This window comes from Anabas testudineus, chromosome 1 (genome assembly GCF_900324465.2).
Source record: "Anabas testudineus chromosome 1, fAnaTes1.2, whole genome shotgun sequence".
NCBI lineage: Eukaryota > Metazoa > Chordata > Actinopteri > Anabantiformes > Anabantidae > Anabas > Anabas testudineus.
In genome coordinates this window covers 4576207-4603934 of record NC_046610.1, presented here as the reverse complement: position 1 = coordinate 4603934, position 27728 = coordinate 4576207, and the positions used below count along the sequence as shown (strand labels likewise).

At 40.6% G+C, this 27728-nt stretch overlaps 6 protein-coding genes across 7 annotated transcripts; 5 read left to right on the top strand and 1 right to left on the bottom strand.

Moving 5' to 3' along the window:
- Positions 1-360: 360 nt before the first annotated feature.
- LOC113161809 (G-protein coupled receptor 4-like) lies at positions 361-2635 on the top strand. Its single transcript, XM_026359614.1, has 2 exons — positions 361-702; positions 2105-2635. Exons 1-2 carry the CDS (start codon positions 361-363, stop codon positions 2633-2635), a joined length of 873 nt encoding a protein of 290 aa, XP_026215399.1.
- Positions 2636-5325: 2690 nt separating this feature from the next.
- Positions 5326-8973, top strand: LOC113161808 (G-protein coupled receptor 4-like). The gene is made up of 3 exons (XM_026359613.1): positions 5326-5372; positions 6248-6620; positions 8443-8973. The coding sequence occupies exons 1-3, from the start codon at positions 5326-5328 to the stop codon at positions 8971-8973; spliced, it is 951 nt and encodes a 316-aa protein (XP_026215398.1).
- A 1832-nt stretch (positions 8974-10805) lies between these two features.
- Positions 10806-14602, top strand: LOC113161807 (G-protein coupled receptor 4-like). Its single transcript, XM_026359612.1, has 3 exons — positions 10806-10954; positions 12102-12474; positions 14072-14602. Exons 1-3 carry the CDS (start codon positions 10806-10808, stop codon positions 14600-14602), a joined length of 1053 nt encoding a protein of 350 aa, XP_026215397.1.
- A 2374-nt stretch (positions 14603-16976) lies between these two features.
- Positions 16977-19940, top strand: LOC113161806 (G-protein coupled receptor 4-like). Its single transcript, XM_026359611.1, has 3 exons — positions 16977-17023; positions 17910-18282; positions 19410-19940. Exons 1-3 carry the CDS (start codon positions 16977-16979, stop codon positions 19938-19940), a joined length of 951 nt encoding a protein of 316 aa, XP_026215396.1.
- A 1048-nt stretch (positions 19941-20988) lies between these two features.
- LOC113161805 (G-protein coupled receptor 4-like) lies at positions 20989-24372 on the top strand. Its single transcript, XM_026359609.1, has 3 exons — positions 20989-21035; positions 21861-22233; positions 23703-24372. Exons 1-3 carry the CDS (start codon positions 20989-20991, stop codon positions 24231-24233), a joined length of 951 nt encoding a protein of 316 aa, XP_026215394.1. The 3' UTR covers positions 24234-24372.
- A 137-nt stretch (positions 24373-24509) lies between these two features.
- LOC113161373 lies at positions 24510-27335 on the bottom strand. Of its 2 annotated transcripts, none has more exons than XM_026358916.2 (3): positions 27120-27335; positions 26452-26716; positions 24510-26089 (listed from the first exon to the last, which is right to left on the bottom strand). In XM_026358916.2, the coding sequence occupies exons 1-3, from the start codon at positions 27143-27145 to the stop codon at positions 25421-25423; spliced, it is 960 nt and encodes a 319-aa protein (XP_026214701.1). In that variant the 5' UTR covers positions 27146-27335; the 3' UTR covers positions 24510-25420. The 2 variants fall into 2 exon arrangements, with proteins under 2 accessions (XP_026214701.1, XP_026214700.1); XM_026358915.2 differs by having other exon boundaries at positions 27173-27335.
- Between the last annotated feature and the right edge of the window lie 393 nt (positions 27336-27728).

The following is a 27728-nucleotide window of genomic DNA, read 5'->3' as shown; positions in this document are numbered from 1 at the left end:
ATATGGCTTTAGTCTCTGAGAAGTGTTTATAAGCCCCTGGTCCTGAAGATGTGTTGCTAAATGCAGGAAAGTTCTGTGGTTGGTGCAGCAGAAAAGGACTGAACAACAGGGTGAACCTCGTTAAAGTAAGTTGATGTGGATGCCTGGTTCCAATGTGTAGTCTTATTTTTGGATTTTAAAAAAATGAACATTTAGACAAGTAAATGTATAATTTGGGTGTGACTTTGATAGTAAAGTTTGGACTTTAAAAAATCTCTCTACAGATAAAATATACAGAAAAAAACTACTAATATGCCATTTTGCTTGGTGTATTTTTCCTCTTCTTCCAGCTTCAGCACTTGCTTACCCGTCACTGACCTCATGAACTGCACCACCCCCGGTGGCCCCTGTGGACCTCCACTATGGTACCAGTTCCCCGTGTGTGCCGCGGCCCCTTTTGGCTTTGTTTTCTACTTTGGGGTGAAGGTGTTCAACCTGGCAGTGGGGACGCCCTGTAATGTCCTTGTTATGTGGCACATAACCACTAAGAAGACTGACGCATCCACCTCTGACATCTTCATTTTTAACCTGGCCATCCTGGATGCTTTCTTTTGCCTAACGACGCCCGTGGACATAGTGAACCGAGTGCTGCTAGAAGACAGTCGCGTTTGGTACTTTCAGAGGTTTGCTTATGGGATCAAGGATTTAGCACCACTCTTTCTGGTGAGTTACTGTTTGTACACCAGGACGCATTTGAACTGCCACTGCATATTTCACATTTACATTCATTTCAGTAGGTTTTGCAGCTCTATTCCAGCTGTAATTCTGCTCATTAAGGGACAACACTGCGAACTGACGCGCGATTCCGCGTCAGGATAAATTGTCTAAATTTCCCCAGTGTTGACGCGCGTTAAAGCAGCATTCCCTCTCTAGATTGAAACATCTTCCCCATTATACCACTGTAACTATGTGTTATGAGAGCATGCCTTCATTTGTGGTTTTGTAGCGGTTACAGTCACAAATGGGTGATTAGATACTAGTTGATGTGATGGAGAAATACGCAGATTTGACCCACATCCTTTTTGGCCTATAGCTCATTAAAATACACACGGGGAGCAGCGAGTGGATGTCGACAGTTCCATAACATTTTTTTTAAATGCTTTAACATCTTGAATCTGTGTGCGACTGCCGAAGTGTCCTCAGTATAGCAAAATACTCAATATTTTAATAAATGAAGTTGCCGCAGTTGTGCGTAATTGCGCAAAGCTCTCTCGTTTTAATGACGTTCACATCCTTCTGCGGAATGACGGCTACATTTGAAAGGTGGAGGGGAAAATCTGCGAAGAGTTGAAAGTTAAACTTCAGTGGACTTAATGTTTTGGCAAAATCTACATTACACAAGGCACTAGGAGTAAGTTGTAGTTTATGGACATTTCAGTTAGTAATAGATGCGTAAAATCAAAGTGAAGCAGAGAAAGCTCAAAATACAAAAAAGGTGCGTGTGTTCAGCTGAATGTTAAATCATATGCTACAGACCTACAAGAGTTTAATATACAATATTAAGATGCTTTTGTGAAATTACCACAGCTCTTTTGTCAAAACAAAGTTTTATTTTTATTTTTTGAACAATTTAATCTAATAAATGCAATTTATAAATTTAGAACTTCCATCAAGGAAGAGTTGGAAAGTCATGTTTAGTACAGTTTTTGTTTAGCAATTTTTGTCTTGGACCACTTTATGCCCCAGTGGAGTTCAAAGATACAGTGCCACTAACACCACCATGGAGGTTCACTTGTGTGTTCAGTAAGACTCTCAAAAGTCTCTCTCACACCTTCAACACAGACAATATATAGCTGTAAATGTAAGAATCTTGTGCTGTGTTAGACAAATATTCAAGTGCAGCACGCTTTGAGTCTCAACAGGAGGTAATATGAAAGTCCATCCTAAGAAGCCAGACAATTCAGTGACTGAAAAAAGTTCAATTCACATTAGTGGAGAGATTTTGGATACATAACATAAAGTTCCAGTTCAGTAGTTTTCTCTTTAGTCATAATTTCAAACTGAAGTACTGAAAAATAATCAAACTGTACTGTATCATGACACTTCTTTTTGTTTTTTCTGTCAGGTGTGTATCTGTCTGGACCGCTACGTAGCTGTGGTCCACCCAGTACTGTTCACTGGTATCCGTGACAACAGCATCCGCATTGGCATTTCAGTGGTGGTCTGGGGTTTCACCCTTGCTTATGGAATAAGCAAGTGTGTCTTAGGAGACCCGGCTCTCAATGGAGTCTTCAGTGGTATCATCCTTTTTGCATTTGCAGTCATGGTCTTCTGCAACGCCTCCATCATCTGGGTCCTCCGTCGCTCTGTGGCAGGGAAGGAAGAGATGCACCCAGTGAAGAAGAAGGCCTTTAAGATGGTTCTGATCATCCTGGCCATTATTGTTGCCACCTATTTGCCACCTGTGGCGCTTATGCCCTTCGTGTCGTACTACTCCTTTGAGGTGTTTAACTGTCAGATCAGCATTAGTGTGTATTCCATCATGGACCTGAGCTGCAGCATAGAACCACTGCTTTACCTCTCAAAAATGGAGCATGTGAGTCGCAGCTGCTGCTGGTGGAGCTCACCTGAGATGCCACATGATGCCAAAGTGTAATTAATTGTAATCTGTTCCACCTTATTTCAAAAGACTAACTTGAGTTATGGAGACGTTATAGAAGAGAAGCAGTAACTGTTACATGAATTATTGTGAAGTTAAGGTTCTTCTAAATATATCACATATTTAAACATGTTATAGCACTAGTGGGCAGACATACTGCAAAACAGAGATGCATTTAATAACTACAAAGATAAAATCAGTTTCTTTTCCAAAACATAAATGTAACAATAAAATAAAGCTATTACAACATTTATCTACATTTATATGTATATTTATTTATCGTTCATTTTAGCTAAATATTTTCTCCGGCAGGCAACTATAGCAATGCAAAAGGGGCTCCTCTGCAAAAGCTAATTTTTCTGCCCTGATCCCTGTTAAAACGAAACACAAACCGAATCACCAAAAAACAACAAGGCATGGAAAAACCAACATGAAGATGCCACGTCAGTGGTCTCTGATACCTTATGTGTAACACAGTTTGGTAGCTGGCCTTAACATTTTAAACACTTTTTTATCTCCACAAAAACTTTTTAGTTCAACAACACCCATGAACATCATGCTTTTGGTGCAGGTCTTTGAGAATCAAACAGCTTTATTCTCAGCTACCCCTAGTTTAATGACCACATAAACCAGTTTCTGTAGCATCAGTAGTTTACAATCCAGTCACAACACAAGTTAAATTAAGAATAAGGGGCAACTCCTTTTTCATCATCCATGCCCTGAAATATTTACCATTGCTGTTTCCATGTCAAGAGACAAGCAGTAGGCAACATCCAGCAAAATCACATAAACATGCCAAGGGAAAAGGGAAGGAATCATTAAGAGTAAATAAGTCATTTAAACCGAGGTCAAATATTCCTTGCAAATCTGAATCTTCCATAACAACTGATAAGTTTTTATTTTAATCAACTTCATAACTTAAAGTCACAGTACATGTGTTTGCAATTGTAGAGTATAAAAAAATTAATACACATACTAATGGGTCTAATTTATGTGCTGTTGATTAAAAATTCACAATAAATATGTAAGTTGTAATCATCTGATATGATATTTTGCAGGCTGGACAGTTTCTCAGTGGTTCAACGTACAAATCATCAGCTGTACTTCACGTAAAAAAAGTTTCAGTCATCTTCTTCAACTTGCATATTATTCTGTGGTCTTATGATCAGGCTACAGAGCAACAGTCAAAAATATGAGAGTATCATTGGAACTGTCTTCCATCTGTGTTCATGAGTCTACAGTACGTAAAACATTGAACAAGCAGTGTCTATGGCAGGACGCCACAAAGTTAGCTGCTGCTTACAAAAAAGAACATTGCTGCACGCCTCAAGTTTGCTACAGAGCACACTGACACTCAACAGCTGTATTGGCAAAATGTTTTGTGAACTTATCAAACTATATTGAACCAATTGGAAAGAACACATAGAACTACTTTTGGCGTAAAAAGGGCACTGCATATCATCATGACAACATCATCCCAACCCAAGTATGGTGGGGGAAACGTCATGATTTGGGCCTGCTTTGCTGCATCACGGCCTGGCCAGCTTGCAGTGACTAGTGGGAAGATGAATTCCCAAGTGTATCTAAACATTCTTCAAAATAATGTGAGAATGTTTGTACGTTAGCTAAAAATCTATAGAAGCTGAGTGATGCAACAGGGCAATGACCCAAGGAAGGAAGCAAGTGGTTAAGGTTATTATTAAGGGTTCACATAATTTTTCCACTATAACTATGAGGTTTTTATAGTTGTTCTAGCCACTGTAAGAATTCACAGCCTTTGCCATGACTCTCAAACTTGAGCTCTGATGAATCCTGTTTCCACTGATCATCCTTAAAATGTTGTTACAACTTTATAGTAGTCCACCTGTGGGAAAATACGTTGATTGGACATGATTTGGAAAAACACACACCTATTTATATAAGGTCCAACAGTTAAGAGTGCATGTCAGAGCATAACCCAAGCCATGAAGTCCAAGGAATCTGTAGACCTCCAAAACAGCATTGTGTCAAGGCACAGATGGGTAGAAGGGTACAGTGGCCTCCATCATACACAAATGAAAGAAGTTTGGAACCAGCAGGACTCCTACAGCTGGTTGCCCAGCCAAACTGAGCAATCGAGAGAGAAGGTCCTTAATCAGCCAGGAGACCAACAACCTGATAGTCACTCTAAAAGAACTTTGGCCTTTCTTTGTGGAGAGAGGAGAACGATCCTAAACAACGACCAGCTCTGCTGCACTTCACTAATCAGTCCTGTATGGTAGAGTGACTAGACGGAAACCACTCCTCAGTAAAAGTTTGTCAAAATACACCTGAAGGACTCTCAGACCATGAGAAACAAGAATATCTGGTCTGACGAAACGAAGATTGAACTCTTTGACCTGAATACCAAGCGTTCTATCGGAATAAAACCAGCCACCTCTCAGCACCGGGCCAATACCACCTGTAGCCTGAAGCATGGTGGTGGCAGCATCATGCTGTGGGGATGTTTTTCAGCAGCAGGAAGGGAAAGACTTGTTAGAATTGACCTCTGACTACGATGGTGGTTCATCTTTCAACAGGACAGAGACCCTAAGCACACAGCCAAGATAACAAAGGAGTGACTACTGGACAACTCTGCAAATGTCCTCGAGTGACTCAGCCAGAGCCCAGACTTGGACCCCACTGAACATCTCTGGAGAGATCTGAAAATGGCTGTGCACCAATACTCCCCATCCAATCTGATGGAGCTGGAGAGGTACTGCAAGGGGAGAAACTACAGTGTTACCATGCAGTACCACTGTTGCCTCAATTTCCCATAATCCCCCATGATTATGGGTAATTGAAATATACGATGATATTTTCAATTTATATAAATTCTAATATATATAATATAACGTATGCTTACCTTGCATCCCCTGATGGCTGAAAAGAGACAATCAGTGCACATCAGTTGGTGAATGTCACAGTGCTGCTGTAGATAAACTAACCATAGGATCAGCTAACCCTTTTACACCGTAACAGGAAACACGTAAATTAGAAAAATGAAAAAACAGCCTCAGGTCAGCGACACAGGGACACTGTAAGATTGCAACAGACAGTGCAACAGTTCAGATAATTGCTTTGTGCACATGAACATGTTACATGTTACATGAATATTTTCCAAGGACTCAACATAAACAAACTCCTTTTACGTTCCCATACTATCCAATCACTAAAAACATGTCAGTGACTCCACTTTACTACTACCCAATCACAGTTTGAGGCTGATGCCACACTGAGGAAGTTTAGCAGATGTTCCTCTGACTGGCCCAATCTAAATATGGTTTTAGTCTCTGAGAAGTGTTTATAAGCCCCTGGTCCTGAAGATGTGGTGCTAAATGCAGGAAAGTTCTGTGGTTGGTGCAGCAGAAAAGGACTGAACGACAGGGTGAACCTCCTTAAAGTAAGTTGATGTGGATGCCTGGTTCCAATGTGTAGTCTTATTTTTGGATTTAAAAAGAATTGACATTTACGTAAGTAAATATATAATTCTGAACTTTTATAAAATTTCTCTACTCTACAGGTAAATTAAACAGAAAAAAACTACTAATATGCCATTTTTCTTGGTGTATTTTTCCTCTTTTCTTCCAGCTTCAGCACTTGCTTACCCGTCACTGACCTCATGAACTGCACCACCCCCGGTGGCCCCTGTGGACCTCCACTATGGTACCAGTTCCCCGTGTGTGCCGCGGCCCCTTTCGGCTTTGTTTTCTACTTTGGGGTGAAGGTGTTCAACCTGGCAGTGGGGACGCCCTGTAATGTCCTTGTCATGTGGCACATAACCACTAAGAAGACCGACGCATCCACCTCTGACATCTTCATTTGTAACCTGGCCATCCTGGATGCTTTCTTTTGCCTAACGACGCCCGTGGACATAGTGAACCGAGTGCTGCTGGATGACAGTCGCGTTTGGTACTTTCAGAGGTTTGCTTATGGAATCAAGGATTTAGCACCACTCTTTCTGGTGAGTTACTGTTTGTACACTAAGACGCATTTGAACTGTCACTGCATATTTCACATTTACATTCATTTCAGTAGGTTTTGCAGCTCTATTCAAGCTGTAATTCTGCTCATTAAGGACAACACTGCGAACTGACGCGCGATTCCGCGTCAGGATAAATTGTCTAAATTACCAGTGTTGACGCGCGTTAAAGCAGCATTTCCTCTCTGGATTGAAACGTCTTCCCCATTATACCACTGTAACTGTGTGTTATGAGAGCATGCCTTCATTTGTGGTTTTGTAGCGGTTACAGTCACAAGTGTGTGATGAGATACTAGTTGATGTGATGGAGAAATACGCAGATTTGACCCACATCCTTTTTGGCCTATAGCTCATTAAAATACACACGGGGAGCAGCGAGTGGAAACAGTCTTCTTCAGGTGATGAATATCAAGATCAAGTAGCATTTAAATATAAAGTAACGCAGCACTGGCTTCATGCTGCAGATAGGCTAAGATAGCGTGACTTGTTTTACTGTTCTCCACTGTCACCTTTATCAGTTTTGTACACACTGATGATCTTGGAGCTGTTTTATTTACTTTGATGATTAAGTTGTGTCGCAAATGATGCACACGTGTCACTGCTGTAAATAAGGTGGGACATTAAATTTAAGTAGAAAAACTAAAAAATCACAAACTTGACAGAACAACTTTGGCTTTTCATGGCAAACGGATCAGACTTTCACTGAGGCCCGAAGTAAAATAAAAGTATATCGACAGTTCTATAACAAATGATTTCTTTGCTTTAACAAATTGAATCTGTGTGCGACTGCCGAAGTGTCCTCAGTAGAGCAAAGTACTCAGTCTTTTAATGCATGCATGAAGTTGCCGCAGTTGTGCGTAATTGCGCAAAGCTGCTCTCTCATTTTAATGACGTTCACATCCTTCTGCAGTATGAGGGCTACATTTGAAAGGTAGAGGGGAAAATCTGCAAAGAGTTGGAAGCAACAAACAGTTCAAACGTCAGTGGAGCTGATGTTTTGACAAAATCCATATTGCACAAGGCGCTAGGAGACGTTATTGGAGAGTGACATTCGTTTAATATGCTGAATACTCTTCTGTCTTAATCGCAGTAATTTGTAGTTTATGGACATTTCAGTTAGTAATAGATGCGTAAAAGCAAAGTGAAGGAGAGAAAGCTCAAAAATACAAAAAAGGTGCGTGTGTTCAGCTGAATGTTAAATCATATGCTACAGACCTACAAGAGTTTAATATACAATATTAAGATGCTTTTGTGAAATTACCACAGCTCTTTTGTCAACACATCGTTTTGTTTTTATTTTTTGAACAATTTAATCTAATAAATGCAATTTATAAATTTAGAGCTTGCATCAAGGGAGAGTTGGAAAATCATGTTTAGTACAGTTTTTGTTTAGCTACTTTTGTCTTGGACCACTTTATGCCCCAGTGGAGTTCAAAGATACAGTGCCACTAACATGACCATGGAGGTTCACTTGTGTGTTCAGTAAGACTCTCAAAAGTCTCTTTCACAACTTCAACACAGACAATATATAGCTGTTAATGTAAGAATCTTGTGCTGTGTTGGACAAATATTCAAGTGCAGCACAATTTGAGTCTCAACAGGAGGTAATATGAAAGTCCATCCTAAGAAGCCAGACAATTCAGTGACTGGAAAAAGTTCAGTTCACATTAGTGGAGAGATTTTGGATACATAACATAAAGTTCCAGTTCAGTAGTTTTCTCTTCAGTCATAATCTCAAACTGAAGTACTGAAAAATAATCAAACTGTACTGTATCATGACACTTCTTTTTGTTTTTTCTGTCAGGTGTGTATCTGTCTGGACCGCTATGTAGCTGTGGTCCACCCAGTACTGTTCACTGGTATCCGTGACAACAGCATCCGCATTGGCATTTCAGTGGTGGTCTGGGGTTTCAGCCTGGCTTATGGACTAAGTGCATGCATCCTAGGACACCCGGCTCTCAATGGAGTCTTCAGTGGTATCATCCTCTTTGCATTTGCAGTCATGGTCTTCTGCAACGCCTCCATCATCTGGGTCCTCCGTCGCTCTGTGGCAGGGAAGGAAGAGATGCACCCAGTGAAGAAGAAGGCCTTTAGGATGGTTCTGATCATCCTGGCCATTATTGTTGCCACCTATTTGCCACCTGTGGCGCTTATGCCCTTCGTGTCGTACTATTCATTTGAGTTGTTCTACTGTCAGATCATCATCAGTGTGTTCTCCATCATGGACCTGAGCTGCAGCATAGAACCACTGCTTTACCTCTCAAAAATAGAGTGCGTTAGTGGCAGCTGCTGCTGGTGGAGCTCGCCTGAGATGCCACATGATGCCAAAGTGTAATCAAGTGTAATCTGTTCCACTTTATTTCAAAAGACTAATTTGAGTTATAGAGAAGTTATAGAACAGAAGCAGCAACTGTTACAGGAATTTATGCATTATTGTGTAGTTAAGGTTCTTCTAAATATATCACATATTTAAACATATTAACTTATAAAATGATTTACTGTGTTGCTTTGAATCTAAATAGCACTAGTGGGCAGACATACTGCAAAACAGAAATTCATTTAATCACTAGGAAGATCAAATCTATTTATTTTCTAAAACATAAATGTAACAATAAAATAAAACTATTACAACCTTAATCTACATTTATATGTGTATTTATTTATCATTTGTCGTAGCTAAATATTTTCTCCGGCAGGCAACTAATATGCAAAAGGGACTCCTCTGCAAGAGCTAATTTTCAGCCCTGGTCCCTGTTAAAACAAAACACAAACTAAATCACCACAAAACAACAAGGCAGGTAAAACCAATATGATGATGCCATGTCAGTGGTCTCTTATACCTTATGTGTAACACAGTTAGACTTTTCCGTTCAACAACACCTATGAACATCAAGCTTTTGGTGCAGGTCTTTTAGAATCAAATAGCTTTATTCTCAGCTACTCCCTAGTTTAACGACCACACAAACTGTGATATCAGTAGTTTACCATCCAGTCACAATACAAGTTAAATTAAGACTCAATAAGTAATTTAAACTGAGGTCAAATATTCCTTGCAAATCTGAATTTTCTATATTCTATATAATATTTTAATCAACTTCAAAACTTAAAGTTACAGTCAACGTCTTCAACTTGCATATTAATCTGTGGTCTTATGATCAGGTTACCGAGTGATAATCAAAAATTTGAAAGCATCATTGGAACTTGCTAATATCTGTGTTCATGAGTCTGCAGTATATTAAACTTTGAACAAGCAGTGTCTATAGCAGGACGCCACAAAGTTAGCTGCTGCTTACTAAAAAGAACATTGCTGCACGCCTCAAGTTTGCTACAGAGCACATTGACACTCAACAGCTGTATTGGCAAAATGTTTTGTGGACTTATCAAAGTATATTGAACTATTTGGAAAGAACACATAGAACTACTTTTGGCGTAAAAAAGACACTGCATATAATCATGACAACATCATCCCAACCCAAGTATGGTGGGGGAAACATCATGATATGGGCCTGCTTTGCTGTATCAGGGCTTGGCCAGCTTGCAGTGACTGGGAGGAAGATGAATTCCCAACTGTATCAAAAAATTCTTCAAAATAATGTGAGAATGTTTGTATGTTAGCTAAGAATCTATAGAAGCTAGGTGATGCAACAGGAATGACTCACAACACACAACAGAATGGCTTTAGAAAAACAAAATCCGCCTTTTGGAGTGACCTAGTCAGAGCCCAGACCTCAACCCAATAAAGATGCTATAGAACGACTTGTTGGGAGCCACATATACGAGAGCTAAATGATTTCTGCAGGAAGAATGGGATAAAATTCCTCATGAACAATGTGCAGGCCTGATTCACAGCCACAGAAAGCACATGGTTGAGTTATTATAAAAGGTTCCTAAACTTTTTTCACTATCACTATGAGGTTTTTACAGTTGTTCTCAATAAAGACATGAAATGAAATGAAAATAATTTGTATCATTTTAGGCACATTATATTTGTTAATACTATTGACTTAGATGAAGATCAGATCAGATTTAATGACAAATTCATTCATAAGAGCCACAGGACCCAGATGATGGAGGCGTTGCAGAAGACCATGACTGCAAATGCAAAGAGGATGATATCGAGATACAGATGTGGGGAAGGGTACAGTGACCCTGAAGGACACTCAGACCATGAGAAACAAGAATCTCTGGTCTGATGTAAAAAAGATTGAACTCTTTGATCTGAATACCAAGCGTTCTATCGGAATAAAACCAGCCACCTCTCAGCACCGGGCCTATACCACCCGTACCGTGAAGCATGGTGGTGGCAGCATCATGCTGTGGGGATTTTTTTCAGCGGCAGGAACGGAAAGACTTGTTAGAATTGACCTCTGACTACGGTGGTGGTTCATCTTTCAACAGGACAGAGACCCTAAGCACACAGCCAAGATAACAAAGGAGTGACTGCGGGACAACTCTGCAAATGTCCTTGAGTGGCTCAGCCAGAGCCCAGACTTGAACCCCACTGAACATCTCTGGAGAGATCTGAAAATGGCTGTGCACCAACACTCCCCATCCAACCTGATGGAGCTGGAGAGGTACTGCAAGGGGAGAAACTACAGTGTTACCATGCAGTACCACTGTTGCCTCAATTTCCCATAATCCCCCATGATTATGGGTAATTGAAATATACGATGATATTTTCAATTTATATAAATTCTAATATATATAAAATAACGTATGCTTACCTTGCATCCCCTGATGGCTGAAAAGAGACAGTCAGTGCACATCAGTTGGTGAATGTCACAGTGCTGCTGTAGATAAACTAACCATAGGATCAGCTAAACATTTTACACCGTAACAGGAAACACGTAAATTAGAAAAATGAAAAAACAGCCTCAGGTCAGCGACACAGGGACACTGTAAGATTGCAACAGACAGTGCAACAGTTCAGATAATTGCTTTGTGCACATGAACATGTTGCATGTTACATTAATATTTTCCAAGGACTCAACATAAACAAACTCCTTTTACGTTCCCATACTATCCAATCACTAAAAACATTTCAGTGACTCCACTTTACTACTACCCAATCACAGTTTGAGGCTGATGCCACACTGAGGAAGTTTAGCAGATGTTCCTCTGACTGGCCCAATCTAAATATGGCTTTAGTCTCTGAGAAGTGTTTATAAGCCCCTGGTCCTGAAGATGTGGTGCTAAATGCAGGAAAGTTCTGTGGTTGGTGCAGCAGAAAAGGACTGAACGACAGGGTGAACCTCGTTAAAGTAAGTTAATGTGGATGCCTGGTTCCACTGTGTAGTCTTATTTTTGGATTTTAAAAAATAAACATTTAGACAAGTAAATGTATAATTTGGGTGTGACTTTGATAGTAAAGTTTGGACTGGAAATCTCTCTACAGATACAATATACAGAAAAAAACTACTAATATGCCATTTTTCTTGGTGTATTTTTCCTCTTTTCTTCCAGCTTCAGCACTTGCTTACCCGTCACTGACCTCATGAACTGCACCACCCCCGGTGGCCCCTGTGGACCTCCACTATGGTACAAGTTCCCCGTGTGTGCCGCGGCCCCCTACGGCTTTGTTTTCTACTTTGGGGTGAAGGTGTTCAACCTGGCAGTGGGGACGCCCTGTAATGTCCTTGTCATGTGGCACATAACCTCAAAGAAGACCGACGCATCCACCTCTGACATCTTCATTTGTAACCTGGCCATCCTGGATGCTTTCTTTTGCCTAACGACGCCCGTGGACATAGTGAACCGAGTGCTGCTGGATGACAGTCGCGTTTGGTACTTTCAGAGGTTTGCTTATGGGATCAAGGATTTAGCACCACTCTTTCTGGTGAGTTACTGTTTGTACACTAAGACGCATTTGAACTGTCACTGCATATTTCACATTTACATTCATTTCAGTAGGTTTTGCAGCTCTATTCCAGCTGTAATACTGCTCATTAAGGGCAACACTGCGAACTGACGCGCGATTCCGCGTCAGGATAAATTGTCTAAATTACCAGTGTTGACGCGCGTTAAAGCAGCATTCCCTCTCTAGATTGAAACGTCTTCCCCATTATACCACTGTAACTATGTGTTATGAGAGCATGCCTTCATTTGTGGTTTTGTAGCGGTTACAGTCACAAGTGTGTGATGAGATACTAGTTGATGTGATGGAGAAATACGCAGATTTGACCCACATCCTTTTTGGCCTATAGCTCATTAAAATACACACGGGGAGCAGCGAGTGGAAACAGTCTTCTTCAGGTGATGAATATCAAGATCAAGTAGCATTTAAATATAAAGTAACGCAGCACTGGCTTCATGCTGCAGATAGGCTAAGATAGCGTGACTTGTTTTACTGTTCTCCACTGTCACCTTTATCAGTTTTGTACACACTGATGATCTTGGAGCTGTTTTATTTACTTTGATGATTAAGTTGTGTCGCAAATGATGCACACGTGTCACTGCTGTAAATAAGGTGGGACTTTAAATTTAAGTAGAAAAACTAAAAAATCGCAAACTTGACAGAACAACGTTGGCTTTTCATGGCAAACGGATCAGACTTTCACTGAGGCCCGAAGTAAAATAAAAGTATATCGACAGTTCTATAACAAATTATTTCATTGCTTTAACACATTGAATCTGTGTGCGACTGCCGAAGTGTCCTCAGTAGAGCAAAGTACTCAGTCTTTTAATGCATGAAGTTGCCGCAGTTGTGCGTAATTGCGCAAAGCAGCTCTCTCGTTTTAATGACGTTCACATCCTTCTGCGGTATGAGGGCTACATTTGAAAGGTGGAGGGGAAAATCTGCAAAGAGTTGGAAGCAACAAACAGTTCAAACGTCAGTGGAGCTGATGTTTTGACAAAATCCATGTTCCACAAGGCGCTAGGAGACGTTATTGGAGAGTCACATTCGTTTAATATGCTGCAGACTGTTCTGTCTTAATCGCAGTAAATTGTAGTTTATGGACATTTCAGTTAGTAATAGATGCGTAAAAGCAAAGTGAAGGAGAGAAAGCTCAAAAATACAAAAAAGGTGCGTGTGTTCAGCTGAATGTTAAATCATATGCTACAGACCTACAAGAGTTTAATATACAATATTAAGATGCTTTTGTGAAATTACCACAGCTCTTTTGTCAACACATCGTTTTGTTTTTATTTTTTGAACAATTTAATCTAATAAATGCAATTTATAAATTTAGAACTTGCATCAAGGCAGAGTTGGAAAGTCATGTTTAGTACAGTTTTTGTTTAGCTACTTTTGTCTTGGACCACTTTATGCCCCAGTGGAGTTCAAAGATACAGTGCCACTAACACGACCATGGAGGTTCACGTGCGTGTAGGACTCTCAAAAGTCTCTCTCACACCTTCAACACAGACAATATATAGCTGTAAATGTAAATACTGTACTGTATCATGACACTTCTTTCTGTCTTTTCTGTCAGGTGTGTATCTGTCTAGACCGCTACGTAGCTGTGGTCCACCCAGTACTGTTCACTAGTATCCGTGACAACAGCATCCGCTTTGGCATTTCAGTGGTGGTCTGGGGTTTCAGCCTGGCTTATGGACTAAGTGCATGCATCCTAGGACACCCGGCTCTCAATGGAGTCTTCAGTGGTATCATCCTCTTTGCATTTGCAGTCATGGTCTTCTGCAACGCCTCCATCATCTGGGTCCTCCGTCGCTCTGTGGCAGGGAAGGAAGAGATGCACCCAGTGAAGAAGAAGGCCTTTAGGATGGTTCTGATCATCCTGGCCATTATTGTTGCCACCTATTTGCCACCTGTGGCGCTTATGCCCTTCGTGTCGTACTACTCATTTGAGTTGTTCTACTGTCAGATCATCATCAGTGTGTTCTCCATCATGGACCTGAGCTGCAGCATAGAACCACTGCTTTACCTCTCAAAAATAGAGTGCGTTAGTGGCAGCTGCTGCTGGTGGAGCTTGTCTGAGATGCCACATGATGCCAAAGTGTAGTCAAGTGTAATCTGTTCCACCTTATTTCAAAAGACTAATTTGAGTTATAGAGAAGTTATAGAACAGAAGCAGCAACTGTTACAGGAATTAATGCATTATTGTGTAGTTAAGGTTCTTCTAAATATATCACATATTTAAACATATTAACTTATAAAATGATTTACTGTGTTGCTTTGAATCTAAATAGCACTAGTGGGCAGACATACTGCAAAACAGAAATTCATATAATCACTAGGAAGATAAAATCTGTTTATTTTCTAAAACATAAATGTAACAATAAAATAAAGCTATTACAACCTTTATATACATTTATATGTGTATTTATTTATCATTTGTCGTAGCTAAATATTTTCTCCGGCAGGCAACTCATATGCAAAAGGGACTCCTCTGCAAGAGCTAATTTTCAGCCCTGGTCCCTGTTAAAACAAAACACAAACTAAATCACCACAAAACAACAAGGCACGTAAAACCAATATGATGATGCCATGTCAGTGGTCTCTGATACCTTATGTGTAACACAGTTAGACTTTTCAGTTCAACAACACCTATGAACATCAAGCTTTTGGTGCAGGTCTTTTAGAATCAAATAGCTTTATTCTCAGCTACTCCCTAGTTTAACGACCTGAGAAACTGTGATATCAGTAGTTTACAATCCAGTCACAATACAAGTTAAATTAAGACTCAATAAGTAATTTAAACCGAGGTCGAATATTCCTTGCAAATCTGAATTTTTTATATTCTATATAATATTTTAATTAACTTCAAAACTTAAAGTTACAGTCAACGTCTTCAACTTGCATATTAATCTGTGGTCTTATGATCAGGCTACCGAGTGATAATCAAAAATTTGAAAGCATCATTGGAACTTGCTAATATCTGTGTTCATGAGTCTGCAGTATATTAAACTTTGTACAAGCAGTGTCTATAGCAGGACGCCACAAAGTTAGCTGCTGCTTACTAAAAAGAACATTGCTGCACGCCTCAAGTTTGCCACAGAGCACACTGACACTCAACAGCTGTATTGGCAAAATGTTTTGTGGACTTATCAAAGTATATTGAACTATTTGTAAAGAACACATAGAACTACTTTTGGCGTAAAAAGACACTGCATATCATCATGACAACATCATCCCAACCCAAGTATGGTGGGGGAAACATCATGATATGGGCCTGCTTTGCTGTATCAGGGCCTGGCCAGCTTGCAGTGACTGGGAGGAAGATGAATTCCCAACTGTATCAAAAAATTCTTCAAAATAATGTGAGAATGTTTGTATGTTAGCTAAGAATCTATAGAAGCTAGGTGATGCAACAGGAATGACTCACAACACACAACAGAATGGCTTTAGAAAAACAATATCCGCCTTTTGGAGTGACCTAGTCAGAGCCCAGACCTCAACCCAATAAAGATGCTATAGAACGACTTGTTGGGAGCCACATATACGAGAGCGAAATGATTTCTGCAGGAAGAATGGGATAAATTCATCAAGAACAATGTGCAGGCCTGATTCACAGCCACAGAAAGCACATGGTTGAGTTATTATAAAAGGTTCCTAAACTTTTTTCACTATCACTATGAGGTTTTTACAGTTGTTCTCAATAAAGACATGAAATGAAATGAAAAAAATTTGTATCATTTTAGGCACATTATATTTGTTAATAGTCTTGACTTAGATGAAGATCAGATCAGATTTTATGACAAATTCATTCAGGAAAAACATGAAATTCTGAACAGTTCACATACTTTTTCTAGCCACTGTAAGTATTCACAGCCTTTGCCATGATCATCCTTAAAATGTTGTTACAAATTTATAGTAGTCCACCTGTTGGAAAATACATTGATTGGACATGATTTGGAAAAACACAGTCATATTTATATAAGGTCCAACCGTTAACAGTACATGTCAGAGCATAACCCAAGCCATGAAGTCCAAGGAATCTGTAGACCTCCGAAACACCATTGTATCGAGATACAGATGTGGGGAAGGGTACAGTGACCCTGAAGGACACTCAGACCATGAGAAACAAGATTCTCTGGTCTGATGAAAAAAAGATTGAACTCTTTGACCTGAATACCAAGCGTTCTATCGGAATAAAACCAGCCACCTCTCAGCACCGGGCCTATACCACCCGTACCGTGAAGCATGGTGGTGGCAGCATCATGCTGTGGGGATGTTTTTCAGCAGCAGGAAGGGAAAAACTTGTTAGAATTGACCTCTGACTACGGTGGTAGTTCATCTTTCAACAGGACAGAGACCCTAAGCACACAGCCAAGATAACAAAGGAGTGACTACTGGACAACTCTGAAAATGTCCTTGAGTGGCTCAGCCAGAGCCCAGACTTGAACCCCACTGAACATCTCTGGAGAGATCTGAAAATGGCTGTGCACCAACACTCCCCATCCAATCTGATGGAGCTTGAGAGGTACTGCAAAGGGAGAAACTACAGTGTTACCATGCAGTACCACTGTTGACTCAATTTCCCATAATCCCCCATGATTATGGGTAATTGAAATATACAATGATGTTTTCAATTTATATAAATTCTAATATATATAATATAACGTATGCTTACCTTGCATCCCCTGATGGCTGAAAAGAGACAATCAGTGCACATCAGTTGGTGAATGTCACAGTGCTGCTGTAGATAAACTAACCATAGGATCCGCTAACCCTTTTACACTGTAACAGGAATTAGTAAATTAGAAAAATGAAAAAACAGCCTCAGGTCAGCGACACAGGGACACTGTAAGATTGCAACAGACAGTGCAACAGTTCAGATAATTGCTTTGTGCACATGAACATGTTACATGTTACATTAATATTTTCCAAGGACTCAACATAAACAAACTCCTTGTACGTTCCCATACTATCCAATCACTAAAAACATGTCAGCGACTCCACTTTACTACTACCCAATCACAGTTTGAGGCTGATGCCACACTGAGGAAGTTTAGCAGATGTTCCTCTGACTGGCCCAATCTAAATATGGTTTTAGTCTCTGAGAAGTGTTTATAAGCCCCTGGTCCTGAAGATGTGGTGCTAAATGCAGGAAAGTTCTGTGGTTGGCGCGGCAGAAAAGGACTGAACGACAGGGTGAACCTCCTTAAAGTAAGTTGATGTGGATGCCTGGTTCCACTGTGTAGTCTTATTTTTGGATTTTAAAAAATGAACATTTAGACAAGTAAATGTATAATTTGGGTGTGACTTTGATAGTAAAGTTTGGACTGGAAATCTCTCTACAGATACAATATACAGAAAAAAACTACTAATATGCCATTTTTCTTGGTGCATTTTTCCTCTTCTTCCAGCTTCAGCACTTGCTTACCCGTCACTGACCTCATGAACTGCACCACCCCCGGTGGCCCCTGTGGACCTCCACTATGGTACCAGTTCCCCGTGTGTGCCGCGGCCCCTTTCGGCTTTGTTTTCTACTTTGGGGTGAAGGTGTTCAACCTGGCAGTGGGGACGCCCTGTAATGTCCTTGTCATGTGGCACATAACCACAAAGAAGACCGACGCATCCACCTCTGACATCTTCATTTGTAACCTGGCCATCCTGGATGCTTTCTTTTGCCTAACGACGCCCGTGGACATAGTGAACCGAGTGCTGCTGGATGACAGTCGCGTTTGGTACTTTCAGAGGTTTGCTTATGGGATCAAGGATTTAGCACCACTCTTTCTGGTGAGTTACTGTTTGTACACCAGGACGCATTTGAACTGCCACTGCAATTTCAGTAGGTTTTGCAGCTCTATTCAAGCTGTAATACTGCTCATTAAGGGCAACACTGCGAACCGACGCGCGATTCCGCGTCAGGATAAATTGTCTAAATTACCAGTGTTGACGCGCGTTAAAGCAGCATTCCCTCTCTGGATTGAAACGTCTTCCCCATTATAGCCTACTATTGTGTCTGTGTGTTATGAAAGCATGCCTGAAAATAAAAGTATATCGACAGTTCTATAACAAATGATTTCTTTGCTTTAACACATTGAATCTGTGTGCGACTGCCGAAGTGTCCTCAGTACAGCAAAGTACTCAGTCTCTTAATGCATGAAGTTGCCGCAGTTGTGCGTAATTGCGCAAAGCAGCTCTCTCATTTTAAAGACGTTCACATCCTTCTGTGGTATGAGGGCTACATTTGAAAGGTAGAGGGGAAAATCTGCAAAGAGTTGGATGCAACAAACAGTTCAAACGTCAGTGGAGCTGATGTTTTGACAAAATTCATTTTGCACAAGGCACTAGGAGACGTTATTGGAGAGTGACATTCGTTTAATATGCTGAATACTCTTCTGTCTTAATCGCAGTAAATTGTAGTTTATGGACATTTCAGCTAGTAATAGATGCGTAAAAGCAAAGTGAAGTAGAAAAAGCTCAAAATATAAAAACGGTGTTCTAGGATTTGGCATAACGTGTGTTTCGCTGAATGTTAATTCATATGTTACAGTCCTACTTAAGTTTAAGATACAATATTAAGATGCTTTTGTGCCATTACCACAGCTCCTTTGTCAAGACAAATTTTTACCTTTATTTTTTGAAATTTTTAATCTAATAAATGCATTTTAGAACTTCCATCAAGGCAGAGTTGGAAAATCATATTCAGTAAAGTTTTTGTTTAGCAACTTTTGTCTTGGACCACTTTATGCCCCAGTGGAGTTAAAAGATACAGTGCCACTAACACGACCATGGAGGTTCACTTGTGTGTTCAGTAAGACTCTCAAAAGTCTCTCTCACACCTTCAACACAGACAATATATAGCTGTAAATGTAAATACTGTACTGTATCATGACACTTCTTTCTGTCTTTTCTGTCAGGTGTGTATCTGTCTGGACCGCTACGTAGCTGTGGTCCACCCAGTACTGTTCACTGGTATCCGTGAAAACAACATCCGCATTGGCATTTCAGTGGTCGTCTGGAGTTTCAGCCTGGCTTATGGAATAAGTAAGTGCATCCTAGGACCCCCGGCTCTCAATGGAGTGTTCAGTGGTATCATCCTCTTTGCATTTGCAGTCATGGTCTTCTGCAACGCCTCCATCATCTGGGTCCTCCGTCGCTCTGTGGCAGGGAAGGAAGAGATGCACCCAGTGAAGAAGAAGGCCTTTAAGATGGTTCTGATCATCCTGGCCATTATTGTTGCCACCTATTTGCCACCTGTGGCGCTCATGCCCTTTGGGTCGTACTATTCATTTGAGGTGTTCAACTGTCAGATCACTATTAGTGTGTTCTCCATCATGGACCTTAGCTGCAGCATAGAACCACTGCTTTACCTCTCAAAAATGGAGCATGTGAGTGGCAGCTGCTGCTGGTGGAGCTCGCCTGAGATGCCACATGATGCCAAAGTGTAGTCAAGTGTAATCTGTTCCACCTTTTTTCAAAAGACTAATTTGAGTTATAGAGTTGTTATAGAACAGAAGCAGCAACTGTTACAGGAATTTATGCATTATTGTGTAGTTAAGGTTCTTCTAAATATATCACATATTTAAACATGTTAACTTGTAAAATGATTTACTGTGTTTTTTTCAATCTAAATAGCACTAGTGGGCAGACATACTGCAAAACAGAGATGCATTTTATCACTATGAAGATAAAATCTGTTAATTTTCTAAAATATAAAAGTAACAATAAAATAAAACTTTTACAACCTTTATCTACATGTATGTCTGTATTTATTTATCGGCCGTTGCAGCTAAATATTTTCTCCCACAGGCAACTAATGCAGTGCAAAGGGGCTCCTCTGCAGTGGCCTCCATCATCCACAAATTGGAAGAAGTTTGGAACCACCAGGACTCCTACAGCAGGTTGCCCAGCCAAACTTAGCAATCGAGAGAGAAAGTCCATAGTCAGACAGGAGACCAACAGCCTCATAGTCACTCTAAAAGAACTTTGGCCTTTCTTTGTGGAGAGAGGAGAACGATCCCGAAGAACAACCATCTCTGCAGCACTCCACTTATCAGTCCTGTATGGTAGAGTGACTAGACGGAAACCACTCCTCAGTAAAAGTTTGTCAAAATACACCTGAAGGACTGTCAGACCATGAGAAACAAGATTCTCTGGTCTGACGAAACAAAGATTGAACTCTTTGATCTGAATACCAAGCGTTCTATCGGAATAAAACCAGCCACCTCTCAGCACCGGGCCTATACCACCCGTACCGTGAAGCATGGTGGTGGCAGCATCATGCTGTGGGGATGTTTTTCAGCGACAGGAAGGGAAAGACTTGTTAGAATTGACCTCTGACTACGGTGGTGGTTCATCTTTCAACAGGACAGAGACCCTAAGCACACAGCCAAGATAACAAAGGAGTGACTACTGGACAACTCTGAAAATGTCCTCGAGTGACTCAGCCAGAGCCCAGACTTGAACCCCACTGAACATCTCTGGAGAGATCTGAAAATGGCTGTGCACCAACACTCCCCATCCAATCTGATGGAGCTTGAGAGGTACTGCAAGGGGAGAAACTACAGTGTTACCATGCAGTACCACTGTTGATATTTTCAATTTATATAAATTCTAATATATATAATATAACGTATGCTTACCTTGCATTGCCTGATGGCTGAAAAGAGACAGTCAGTGCACATCAGTTGGTGAATGTCACAGTGCTGCTGTAGATAAACTAACCATAGGATCAGCTAAACCTTTTACACCGTAACAGGAATTAGTAAATTAGAAAAATGAAAAAACAGCCTCAGGTCAGCGACACAGGGACACTGTAAGATTACAACAGACAGTGCAACAGTTCAGATAATTGCTTTGTGCACATGAACATGTTGCATGTTACATTAATTTTTTCCAAGGACTCAACATAAACAAACTCCTTGTACGTTCCCAAACTATCCAATCACTAAAAACATGTCAGTGACTCCACTTTACTACTACCCAATCACAGTTTGAGGCTGATGCCACACTGAGGAAGTTTAGCAGATGTTCCTCTGACTGGCCCAATCTAAATATGGCTTTAGTCTCTGAGAAGTGTTTATAAGCCCCTGGTCCTGAAGATGTGGTGCTAAATGCAGGAAAGTTCTGTGGTTGGTGCAGCAGAAAAGGACTGAACGACAGGGTGAACCTCCTTAAAGTAAGTTGATGTGGATGCCTGGTTCCAATGTGTAGTCTTATTTTTGGATTTTAAAAAATGAACATTTAGACAAGTAAATGTATAATTTGGGTGTGACTTTGATAGTAAAGTTTGGACTGGAAATCTCTCTACAGATAAAATATACAGAAAATGCCATTTTTCTTGGTGTATTTTTCCTCTTTTCTTCCAGCTTCAGCACTTGCTTACCCGTCACTGACCTCATGAACTGCACCACCCCCGGTGGCCCCTGTGGACCTCCATTATGGTACCAGTTCCCCGTGTGTGCCGCGGCCCCTTTTGGCTTTGTTTTCTACTTTGGGGTGAAGGTGTTCAACCTGGCAGTGGGGACGCCCTGTAATGTCCTTGTCATGTGGCACATAACCACTAAGAAGACCGACGCATCCACCTCTGACATCTTCATTTGTAACCTGGCCATCCTGGATGCTTTCTTTTGCCTAACGACGCCCGTGGACATAGTGAACCGAGTGCTGCTGGATGACAGTCGCGTTTGGTACTTTCAGAGGTTTGCTTATGGGATCAAGGATTTAGCACCACTCTTTCTGGTGAGTTACTGTTTGTACACTAAGACGCATTTGAACTGTCACTGCATATTTCACATTTACATTCATTTCAGTAGGTTTTGCAGCTCTATTCCAGCTGTAATACTGCTCATTAAGGGCAACACTGCGAACTGACGCGCGATTCCGCGTCAGGATAAATTGTCTAAATTTCCCCAGTGTTGACGCGCGTTAAAGCAGCATTCCCTCTCTGGATTGAAACGTCTTCCCCATTATACCACTGTGTCTGTGTGTTATGAAAGCATGCCTGAAAATAAAAGTATATCGACAGTTCTATAACAAATCATTTCTTTGCTTTAACACATTGAATCTGTGTGCGACTGCCGAAGTTTCCTCAGTATAAAAAAATATGTCTTTTAATGCATGAAGTTGCCGCAGTTGTGCGTAATTGCGCAAAGCAGCTCTCTCATTTTAAAGACGTTCACATCCTTCTGCGGTATGAGGGCTACATTTGAAAGGTAGAGGGGAAAAATCTGCAAAAAGTTGGAAGCAACACACAGTTCAAACGTCAGTGGAGCTGATGTTTTGACAAAATCCATATTGCACAAGGCACTAGGATACGTTATTGGAGAGTGACATTCGTTTAATATGCTGCAGACTCTTCTGTCTTAATCGCAGTAATTTGTAGTTTATGGACATTTCAGTTAGTAATAGATGCGTAAAAGCAAAGTGAAGGAGAGAAAGTTCAAAATACAAAAAAGACCTGTGTTCTAGGATTTGGCACTGAGGCCCGAAGTAAAATAAAAGTATATCGACAGTTTTATAACAAATGATTTCATTGATTTATCAAATTGAATCTGTGTGCGACTGCCGAAGTGTCCTCAAAATAGAAAAGTACTTTTAATACATATAGTTTGCGTAATTGCGCAAAGCTTCTCTCTCGCTTTGGAGACATTCACATCCTTCTGCGGAACGATGGCGACATTTGAAAGGTAGAGGGGAAAATCTGCAAAAAGTTGGAAGCAACAAACAATTCAAACGTCAGTGGAGCTGATGTTTTGACAAAGTCCAAGTAAAGTTGTAATTTATAGACATTTCAGTTAGTAATAGATGCGTAAAAGCAAAGTGAAAGAGAGAAAGCTCAAAAGACAGGAGAAAGGTGTTCTAGGATTTGGCTACAGTCCTACTTAAGTTTAATATACAATATTAAGATGCTTTTGTGCCATTACCACAGCTCTTTTGTCAACACAAAGTTTAATTTTTATTTTTTGAACAATTTAATCTATTAAATGCAATTTATAAATTTAGTACAGTTTTTGTTTACCTACTGTTTTCTTGGACCACTTTATGCCCCAGTGGAGTTCAAAGATACAGTGCCACTAACACGACCATGGAGGTTCACGTGCGTGTAGGACTCTCAAAAGTCTCTCTCACACCTTCAACACAGACAATATATAGCTGTAAATGTAAATACTGTACTGTATCATGATCCTTCTTTTTGTTTTTTCTGTCAGGTGTGTATCTGTCTGGACCGCTATGTAGCTGTGGTCCACCCAATACTGTTCACTAGTATCCGTGACAACAGCATCCGCATTGGCATTTCAGTGGTCGTCTGGAGTTTCAACCTTGCTTATGGAATAAGCAAGTGCATCCTAGGACACCCGGCTCTCAATGGAGTCTTCAGTGGTATCATCCTTTTTGCATTTGCAGTCATGGTCTTCTGCAACACCTCCATCATCTGGGTCCTCCGTCGCTCTGTGGCAGGGAAGGAAGAGATGCACCCAGTGAAGAAGAAGGCCTTTAAGATGGTTCTGATCATCCTGGCCATTATTGTTGCCACCTATTTGCCACCTGTGGCGCTCATGCCCTTTGGGTCGTACTACACATTTGAGGTGTTCTATTGTCAGATCAGCATTAGTGTGTTCTCCATCATGGACCTTAGCTGCAGCATAGAACCACTGCTTTACCTCTCAAAAATAGAGTGCGTTAGTGGCAGCTGCTGCTGGTGGAGCTTGTCTGAGATGCCACATGATGCCAAAGTGTAACCAAGTGTAATCTGTTCCACCTTATTTCAAAAGACTAATTTGAGTTATGGAGAAGTTATAGAACAGAAGCAGCAACTGTTACAGGAATTTATGCATTATTGTGTAGTTAAGGTTCTTCTAAATATATCACATATTTAAACATGTTATAGTACTACTGGGCAGACATACTGCAAAACAGAGATGCATTTAATCACTATGAAGATAAAATTTGTTCATTTTCTAAAACATAAATGTAACAATAAAATAAAGTTATTACAACCTTAATCTACATTTATATGTGTATTTATTTATCGTTCATCGTAGCTAAATATTTTCTCCCACAGTCAACTAATATGCAAAAGGGGCTCATCTGCAAGAGCTAATTTTCAGCCCTGGTCCCTGTTAAAACGAAACACAAACTAAATCACCAAAAAACAACAAGGCAGGTAAAACCAACATGATGATGCCACGTCAGTGGTCTCTGATACCTTATGTGTAACACAGTTTGGTATCTGGCCTTAAAAGTTTAAATACTTTTTTATCTCCACAAAGACTTTTTAGTTCAACAACACCCATGAACATCAAGCTTTTGGTGCAGGTCTTTGAGAATCAAACAGCTTTGTTCTCAGCTACTCCCTAGTTTAACGACCACATAAACCGTTTTCTTATATTTATTATTATTACAAACATTATATTATCTGGTGTAAAGAAGATTTACTGTGAGTCCAATGACATGACTGCTGATGGAAATAACAAAAAGTATCCAGACAGTAGATAAATCTCTTAACTAAATTAACTTTTCATACGTTTATATAAAATATTTAGCTTTTGTGTATTAGTAGACAGATCCTGGCTACATGTCGAGGTGTCCACAGTAGCACATTCATCTACTGCAGCTGTCCAAATAACAATTTCCCCAAATGATCAATAAAGTATGTCATTTTCATTATCTTTATATTTAAGAATTGCAAAAGTCACATTATGCTCCATCCTCTGCTGCTTGAAATCAAATGATATAGTTATATTATATTAGCTCTAGTTTATTACTCATTTTTTTTTATGAATTGCCATACAAAAACTTTTTTTTTGTGTTTCAGTATATTGGTCATTCATCTTTGATTACTAAGTCTGAGATAAGCTGCATTTACAGCGAAAACAAACTGTGGCTGTCGAACACTCAAATAAGAATCAAATATTTGTAGTTAGTTTTAAAGCTGTGTAAGTTTGCTGTGAATCTCCTGAAGACTTTCTAAGCTGGCTTCCGGTCCGTCTTCTGAGGTCACATATCCAGGATAAATTGGGTAAAACTGGGGAGATCGTGGTTTTATTTTGTCATCACCCACCCCCGATGATGGTAGAAAAAGAGGTATCAACTTGGCATGAGCATAGTCAATCTCAAAACCCTCAAAAATCAGCCCCACTCCCCAGGCACCCAAACCTTCCTCCAAAAGATGGGACACCTTCCTGGCCGCCAGCACCAGGCTTTCATAGTCCCCTTTTTCAAGTCTGAATATATCAGAGGTCAAAGGTCGTCGCGGGACCAGTACAGTAAAACCAGGGGAATTAGGGAAGGGCGTGAGGAAAGCCACGTGACCTTCGTCCTCCCATAGCCGCCACTGCTGCTCCTCCCCACGAACAATACGCGAGAACAGGCCAGGGTGAGCTGGATCGTCCCCGAGGAACGTCAGATTGAGAGGAGCATTGGGTAGAGGCAGCTTGGCTCGAATCTTGTTCTGTATTTCAGTCAGGTTAGAGTCACTCCATCGGGGGGCAGACTTGGAGGTGCAGTAACCCGGGTCATGGGCAGTGTGCTCCTCCTCTCCTGCAAGGTAAGGACGCCACTCTGCATGTAAACCATGAAGGGGGAGGACTCTGATCTGCAGTGAGAAACATAAAAGAAAAGTTATATTAAATAACTGAAACTTTGACCGACATATTTGACTTTGTAGCTGTGGTACACAAGGTTTCAACAGACTAGGACCTTCCTCTGTCACACTGTACACACAGCAAACGGCAACTAAACCACAGCTGGGTGTTTCTGAAGGAAAACAATATTTTCTTGACTTCCTTCAGGAAAGAGTTAACTCTAACAAGCTGTTTTGTTATTCCTAATTACTTTACAATTTAAATAAAGTCAAATGTTTGACTTGATGAGATGACAAACTAATACAGACAAAAAGTGGTTTAAATCCTAAAATCTTACACTGTGTTGTTGTCTACCTGTAAAACCAACACTCACCTGAGTAGACCTGTCTTTGTGGGGTCTGCTGACCAGTGCACACCTCTTAACCCCTAATCTGTCACACAGCAGCTCTGCGACACTTCTCGCCCCCAACAGCCACGATAAATACTCCTTCTCCTGCAGGTGGAAGATGCTTCCTCCTGGGCTGTCAGGGGTTTTGCGCTTCAGGATAACAGAGCCTGGGGTCCAGGGTCGGGGGTGGAGGTAGGCCACCAGCCCATCTGACTCCCAGAGGACGTGACGAGGGAGAGTAGAGGACATTCTGCAGAGCAAAAAGGGACAAGGATGTGGAGGATGCAGGTGAGGCTGTTTTGTCTTTAAGCAGATTCTTCTGTTTTGAAATCAGAATAGAATAGACACGAAACTCCTACACTGTACCTTTGTGTTTTATGTACATCATTCATATTTATGATCATGTATTGGACACATGCACGAGGCTACTAAGTCAATATTATTGCCGATTGTCTCTTTTTCATCTAATCAACTCACGGAAAACACTGAACTACTATGAAACACAAAGTTGCAATGAAAAGTTTTGGCCCCACCGTAAAAAGGCCTATTTTCTCAATGGAGTTTGGCAAACCTTCACACACAATGTGTTTTTTTTAAGTTGGTGTTATTAATATATATTAGATTAATATGGATTAGTTTAAACACATACCCACCTAATAATGAACTTTGTAATCAGCATAAAGTAACGCAGAAAGCTGCAACTGACCCGTTTTCTCCTCCTTTAGGCTCGTAGAAAGCAAAATAAGCACAAACAGCTACTGAAATAGTGACAGCGACTCCGCTTCGTCTCATCTGAATGAACTGAATAATAATAAAAACTTATTATATAGGACAGCTGCTCGCTCGCACCTCACGCTCCCAGCTTCTACTTCCCAGGGACACTTCAGCTCAGAGGGACACTACCGCCATCTACCGCACCGGAGTGGAAACAGTTCAGGGACTGAAACATGTCTCCTGTGGTGAGGACACTGTTCTCAGTGATGTTCTCAGGAGGATTTATAGCAGTAGCACATGTTTGCATGCTTGACGAAATTCAGCCACATAATCCAGCTCACCTAACGCATTAAATGTGTAATTGACTCTATAATAAAGCCTCTGTCTGTGAAGACATGACGCAGATAAAAAGACATTACCCAACATCTATGTCACGCTCCAAGTATAAATTGCACTTCAAGGTTTGGTTCTTAGTTAATTAATTGTAATTGTGTGTCATTTATCTGCAGTTTCATGAAGCAACACCAGAGGGCACCATGAGCTTCAGA